Below are 7,290 nucleotides of genomic sequence, written 5' to 3' on the forward strand. Positions count from 1 at the left end.
TACCTGAGTCGATATCACCGGGCAATTTCCAATAACGACCAACATCAGAAACTTCAAGAAAAATAAGATTCCATATCTTGGAATGTAGGGCGGGAGAATTCATTTATACTCCTGTTGCATCTTGAGCTAAACTTTTTTTTAAAATATGACGCAGATTTGCTCAAGATACTTGTAATCCCCTTAAAGAGAGTTTTCATGAAAACGTACATCGGCTAGCTCTCCACTGTTAATTGACAGAACTTTTGAAGAAACTGTTCTTATATAAGCAACATACAAATTACACATCTTAATGAACATGAAGGGAAATCTATGGAAGCCCGTTTCCGCCAGGGAGTAAAAAAAAAACGCGCTATGGTATCTCATTGTCTGTCCTTTTTTACTTAAAGAAGGTCTTCTTTAGCTCAGCTAATAAGACCTGGGTTCGAGCCAATGCAGTGAGGCACGAACTAGGGTGGGAGCGGCGAAGGCACAAGCCCTAGAACCCGAATCCGTTACAATAACAAAAGGACAGACAATGAAATATGGGCTATTTCGAAGTCGCAAATGTGAGATATAAAGTCGGAATTCTGAGTTACTAAGTCGCAATTCTGAGTTGCTAAGTCGGAATTCTGACTTACTAAGTCGGAATTCTGAGATACCATAGCGTGTTTTTTTTTTACTCCCTGGCGGAAACGGGCTTCCATAGAAATCCGGGTTGTGAATAACAACTGTCACTACACACGATTGAGTTCTTGAGGCTGGCACCTAAGACCACTCAGCCATCCTGACAAGCAGTGGAGGATGCCCGTTGCTTTGTCAAAGGATTATTAACTACTACTGACAGTTCTTTTCTTATTATTACAGAAATTTCTACATTGCAAGACAATTGACGATTTAGATAAAGGTAAGTCGTGGTAAGCAAACCAGGCACGGACGGGGCTTGAACCCGCGCTCTTCGGTTTACGAGACCGACGCCTTAACACTTGGCCACCGCGCCCACAGTTTAATTTTCTTTCCCATCAAGACTAATATATTTTGAAAATAAATAAAAAAAATCTTTGTGCACAAATTGCAATGGCAGGAGTAAAACAAATATGATTATGATGTACAGTAATTGTTCACTTAGTGAAATACTTTTTTTGGCCCACTGAATATAGTTCTTCTGTGGAGCTGGCTTCAGACTCTGCTTATAGCGCCCGTCAAATAAAATAGATATTTTATTTTTACAGGAAGACGCATTCCGAAATGTATCTCTGCAGTTTTAGAAAAGTTTTGAATGGCATATTTTATACAACGCACAAACCGTATTCTAATTGCAGACTGCAGATCTGTGCAGCAATCGTACTACATTTCACTGTGATTCTGAAATACTTCGAGAAAAGATTCAGGTTTCCTTGAACTTTTAATAAAAAACGACTTCGCTTTCAATCTCTGATGTCACTGTAAACTCGGACGTGATGTTCCGCAGATGTGCAGTGTGCCTTCTTGTCTTATTCAAGTTTACTGGATTTTTGAAACGAAAATACAAACTGGACAGTTTCAGACAGATGAAGACTCATAAATGTCACTACAAATGACAAATTTGTAGTGTAAATCCGCCGGGCTGATTTACCTGTCTGACCATCTCTCTCCTCCCTCTTTTGCAGTGAGCACTATTTTTTCATTTTCTTCCCTTGTAGTTTCCTCGCTCTTTTACTGTCCCTTTCTCCCACGGAGAGACGGAAAACATGCCGAAATCGTTTTCACTGTGTTTGTGCAACGTCAGTGTGTGAAGGGAAGGCAATCTACGCGGCTCCAGTGGCGCAATCGGTCAGCGCGCGGTACTTATACAGCAGTGCACAGCGGAGTCATGCCGAGGTTGTGAGTTCGAGCCTCACCTGGAGCAGTGTAGCCTGTCTTTAGCTACTGAAAGCAACTGTCCACTTTAGTTACTGCTACTTATAGGTCGTCCTTAACACCTTATCTAACGGGATTGTAGCCTGTTAGGTATTTGCTGGAGACCCGGTCTAAATTAACATCAAAGGAACAGGTAAAGGTTTATTCCACGTCACACCCGAAGAAGGGTCCACGTTGTGTTTCCTTCTCTTTTCAGCGTGGAATAAACCTATACTTTTTCCTTTGCAGCTGATGCAGGTCACTACTTAATTTCCCATCAGCTGTGGACCCCCTGCTGGTCTCTACACAGATAGATGAGAGATATCTTCTTAGCCGAGAGGTCTACTGGGACTAAGGGAGCACGATGGGGTACCGAAGACTTGAAAAAGCTCTCGCATTAGATTCTGTTTTTGTTGTTTCCCAGATTTGTTTTTAATGTTATTTTTGTTTTGAAGTTGTTCCGTTAAGTATTTTTTTATTTTATTTTCTGTAGTCGTTAGACTACTACAGTGATTTACCGAGGTTCCCGGAAGGCTTCTTGCATTGTGGTTGTTGTGTTTTTGGGTTACAAGTATTTTTTTTTCTATTGATAGGACCCCACGCATTACTGTGGGACTAGTTAACTTAAGTTCTTACATTGTACCTGAAATTACCACATAAACTACTACTCTGTTTTTCCTTTTTTTTTAATAAAGGCACAAATGATGTTTTTTTTTTCTTGTGGCTGATTGGCAATGTCCCTACAACGGGTCATTGCTACGAACCTGGCTGCTGAAATTTGTCAGCAGCTCTGTACTAAACCTGTTCTCAACTGCAACAAACCTAAAATAACATCTGCTGCCCATTAGATCTTACTGATGTAGGAGACTAACTTAAACCACCTCTTCACAGGGTTTAAGTAACTCAGTAGTGGAACAGTCGATCGCTTTTGAACTGTTCTGAATGTAGTGGAAATAATATGGTCACAAAGTAACGAACATACAGTATTCACCACTCGCTTGAAATATTTAGCTAAAATTGTTTTCTAGACACCACAACTATTCACAATGAATTTGATCAGTACATGTCTTTATTAATAAAAGTGTAATTTATTAATAACTAAGATTAATGTAAACCTTTATTAGTAGCTGTATTACCGGTTAATCTGATGAGAATTCAGAACACGAGTCTCTCGCTCAGTAAACACGCTTTATCGTTTACTGAGCTTTCGATGAACGTCTAAGTGAAAGACAAATTTACTATTTTCACTTTTTGTTTAAAGAACACTTTTATCACATATTCTGCACTCCCGATGGTGTTTAACGGTGCTCTTTTCTACACGCCTGATTTGAGGATCCCCAGCTAAAATATTTTTTACTTATCAGGCTGGATTTGAGCGTCTTTACAGAGAGCTGATTTGGAAGCCTCACATATGCAAATGGTGACACTTTATCTTCGCTCCACATAAGAAACTCATAAATCTTTGAATGCTTTCCTCTTCACCTGCAGCACTAGCATTTGTCTACAGTTTGTGGCATCTTTTCAACACAATATATTTCACCATGGACTGAAAGATCAAATGGTTTTGGCAAAAGATAAGGAGATCTCCTGGCCTGTAAGGGATCAAACCCACAACTCTGGAGTTATTAGAACGACAATCAATCCAACTGAGCTACCTGACCACGTACATGTGAGGCTCTCTGTGCAGCATAAAATTTAATTTAGAGAATTATTTTTCCCTCTGAATTTAAACCCTCACAATTATGTGTACTGGCTTTCTGGAAGTGGTGGATATGATGAAAAAGAGATCAGCCTCTGTGATGCAATATCAAGTGACACTGATCTTCTGTTATACCGTTCCCTGCTGCATTTTAACCTATTGGGGAAATACTGGTATCCATGCATGTAAGGTTTCCTCCTTGTCAAATTATTTTCAAGCACATTTTTGTTGTTGAAAATAAACCTTGTGGATTTACATGTTGTGTCCCTCTTCTGTTAGTATCACCCAAATTGATACATTGTGCTCTGGCGATTCTTCAGATCATACCATTTTGTACAATACTGTATCAGTATTGTAGAACTCATATCATTAAAGAAAATAAGGCTTTTTTGTATATTTTATTATAATTGTATTTATATGTGGAAATATGTTATTTTAATATCGACATGTACATTTGAAAAATTATTTCCCCCCCTAAAAGCAGGCAGCCTAACATTTTCAGCTGACAAAAAATTAGATGAATTTTTAAAGATCCAGACTGAAAGTTTACAAAATATTGTTTTACACTATATGCTGCTGTTTTGGAAGTATACTTATTTTACAGGTGCAACTGTGGTTAACATTGCTGCCATGCAGTGCTGGAGCTCTGTGTTTATTTCCTGACCTGTTGTTCTATCTGAGTGGAGTTTGTATGTTCTCCCCATGTTTGTTTGGAGTTTCCGCCAGGTGCTGCAGTTTCCTCCCACAGTCCAAAAACATTGTGATATCATTTTAGGAAGTGAATTTCATGATCATAAGTTTTCTAATGTCATTTTGTCACACCTGTCAAAGTGTGAATTGTTTGAACTTTCATCTTTCCTGTCATGTGAACCCAGATGCCTTTGTAACAATCTGTAGTTAATATTTCTGCAGTTTTAAGTGAGGTAGCGATGCTGTATATTTCGACAAGCCGTCCCTTCTTGCAGGACGAGGACCCTTAATTTCTCTTGATTTGTAGGGAAATGTAAATAACAGTCAGAATGTCTCATGTTGTGTCTGGATTTGTCCACAGTGGCTTTTCTCCTTTGTGTGGTCCAATGTATACATATTGATAACAAACATTTAAGTTTCCCTTTCCATTGGGGTTGATATTTTCATTGTGAGTTGCCAAGAGCTCCTTCATTTTTAATTGATAGTTTTACAGGATAGTTGGTACAGGGTGTACTCCTGCATCTTATTTATAATAACTCACCTGACAGAGTCTGGACTCTGGGGCACACTCTTTTTCCAAAACTCTCCTCCTCTCCATCTTCTCCTTCAATTGTTGCTTCTCCAAAACTCTCCTCCTTTCCTCTTCCTTCTTCATCTGTTTCTTTACCTCCTTTTCACAAACTCTCCTCCTCTCCTTCTCCTCTTTTGCTTGTTTCTTCTCCTGCTTCTCCAACAGTTTCCTCCTCTCCTTCTTCTCCTTTGCTTGTTGCCTCTCCTCCTCTTCCCAAAATCTCCTTCTCTCCTTTTCCTCCTTTGCTCATTTCTTATTCTCCTCCATGAGCTGATTCCTCCTCTCCTCCTCCTGAGCTCGCCTCCATTCCTCCTTCTCCTTCTGCCTCCTCTCCTCCTCCTGCTGCAGGGGTTTCTCCAGCCCCCGAACGTAGGCCTTCCACCTCTTCTGCTCCTTCTTCTCCCATCTCACCTCCTGCTTCTGCTGCTCCCTCCTGTTCTCCTCCGCCTCCTGGGCACGTCTCCGCTCCTCCTTGTTCACGGTCCTCCTAATTGCATCTGCTGCCTTGGTGCATCTCCTCTCCTGCTTCTCCTCAGTCTTCCTCCTCTGCTCCTCCTCCTTCTTCCGTCTCCTCTTCTCCTTCTCCAGCATCTGCCTCCTGTCCTCTCCCTCCTTCTCCCATCTTCTCTCCTGTTTCTCAAACACCTTCCTCCTCTTCTCCTCCACCTTCATCCTCTCCTCCTCCAGCTTCCTCCTCTCCTTCTCCTCCTGCACCTCCTGTCTCCGATCCATCAACCACCCTTCCTGCTTCTGCCTCCTCTCCTCATCCCGCTCCTGGGTGTTCAGGGACCGGTGCCTCCCGACCCGGACACTCCTGACTTTCTCCACTGGTGCCGTTGTCCTCTTGCCCCCTTGCGGCTCTTTCCATCTCTTCAGCTCTGTAGTGTTGCTCTTATCCTCATCGACCCCGGAACAGCACAGCATCTTGGTGATGGAATGGGAGGAGCTGACCTGCTTTGAGAGAGAGGAGTTAATATAGACACACTGACTGGACACTCCAGTACATTAACACTGCACCAAGAGAGAGAGGAGTTAATACAGACACACTGACTGGACACTACAGTAAAGGTTCACTCCTCACCTCTCCTAGAATCACAGGAGCTACAGGGTCCTCTAGGTGTCTCAGCACCTGTGTTCTGACTTTCAGCAACTCTGGAGGCCTGTCTTCAGGACTTGGACCTTCCTGACTCTCCTGATTCCTCTGCCTCTTCTTCCTCTTTTTCTTAGTCTCCTACACCTCAGTCTTCTCCTGGGAGGTGATGGGAGGGAGGTGAGGGAGGGGTCTGGGGACAGGTAGCTGGCTGGGTAGTGACCTGGGGCGGGTCAGTGTCAGGATTGGAAGAGGTGGACATGTTGTCCTCTTCATCTTTTTCAGGGCTGACTTGGAAAGCACGCCTCTTTGCACCTGGACACTGAAGGCAGACACAGGTCTTTGCTGCTGGGGTCAGTTCTTGACTTCTTATTCTTAATATACCCTCAATATATGCATTGTGACTGTAATAAGATCCTGTACAGGTGAGTCTGTACAGTGTGTCCAATAAGAATCTGTACAGTTGACTCTACTCAAGGACAGAGGTTCTGTTCGCTTCTCACCTGTCTCAGAAGCTCAGGAGCTCTGATGCTCCTTAGAGGAGGGAACTCATCTGGGAGTTGATGGGGGCAGCATGGCGCAGTCACCAGGGGTTTCTCTGAGTTCAGCGGGGTCACAGGTGATCGAAGTGGGAGGGCCCAGGGGCGCCAAGATCCAGGAGAGAGAGGGATGGACAGCTTGGTTTCTTCAACAGCCTCACCAACCTGGATCATGCGTCTCCTGGGCTGTGGAGACTGAAGACACACAGAAGACTTTTCTGTTCCTGCTGAGGCCTGCAACAGGTCAGACTGTCTAAGACAACTACAAAGAGAAAAAATAAACCTGCTATTCACAGACCTCAGCTACAGGGATTCCCAGGTACTTCTGCAGGATGAGGTTGACGTTGACGTCGGCTGCAGACTGGCGAAGCACTTGTCCACCTCAGAGAAGTCACACCTGACTTTCGTGTTTTCAAAGTAGGACTTCAGTGTCTCCTTCGCCTCCTCGTAGTCAACCTGCTTCTTGATTCTTGTGCCCTGGAAGGGAAAATCCCAGGAAAATATGAAGAGAGATTCAGGCAAGATGTCCTGACAATGTCTGCTGCTGTCAAACCAAACCTCCATTATCAGAGCTCCCATTGTGTAGCCTGTTGTCTTCACTGTTTTAATTTTGGGATTTGGTATAATTTCTTATAATATCCTCCGTGAAACTTCACTAACTCAGTACCAACTCCTGTACCAGAGAGAGAGAACAAAGACAGTGAATCATCATCATCATACCTCCACAGTGCCAGACAGGAGATGCAACTTAGGGGTGGAACTGTGGTATTTCTAAAGCCAAAAGAGAAGGGGGGGGGTCACCACAATGTTGATAGAGCCAATAGAGAGAGAGAGAGATACACCCCAC

At 43.1% G+C, this 7,290-nt stretch overlaps 1 protein-coding gene and 2 non-coding genes across 3 annotated transcripts; 1 reads left to right on the forward strand and 2 right to left on the reverse strand.

The window, feature by feature from the left end:
• Positions 1 to 904: 904 nt before the first annotated feature.
• trnat-cgu (transfer RNA threonine (anticodon CGU)) lies at positions 905 to 976 on the reverse strand. The gene has a single exon. It is a non-coding gene; the product is annotated as a tRNA-Thr (tRNA).
• Positions 977 to 1,770: 794 nt separating this feature from the next.
• Positions 1,771 to 1,864, forward strand: trnai-uau (transfer RNA isoleucine (anticodon UAU)). Its single transcript has 2 exons — positions 1,771 to 1,808; positions 1,829 to 1,864. It is a non-coding gene; the product is annotated as a tRNA-Ile (tRNA).
• Positions 1,865 to 5,060: 3,196 nt separating this feature from the next.
• On the reverse strand, positions 5,061 to 5,738 carry LOC148825148 (uncharacterized). The gene has a single exon (XM_088926309.1). The coding sequence runs from the start codon at positions 5,736 to 5,738 to the stop codon at positions 5,061 to 5,063; it is 678 nt and encodes a 225-aa protein (XP_088782435.1).
• Between the last annotated feature and the right edge of the window lie 1,552 nt (positions 5,739 to 7,290).

The sequence above is a fragment of the Atractosteus spatula genome, chromosome 10 (genome assembly GCF_055471065.1).
Source record: "Atractosteus spatula isolate fAtrSpa1 chromosome 10, fAtrSpa1.hap1, whole genome shotgun sequence".
In the NCBI taxonomy this organism is placed as follows: Eukaryota; Metazoa; Chordata; class Actinopteri; order Semionotiformes; family Lepisosteidae; genus Atractosteus; species Atractosteus spatula.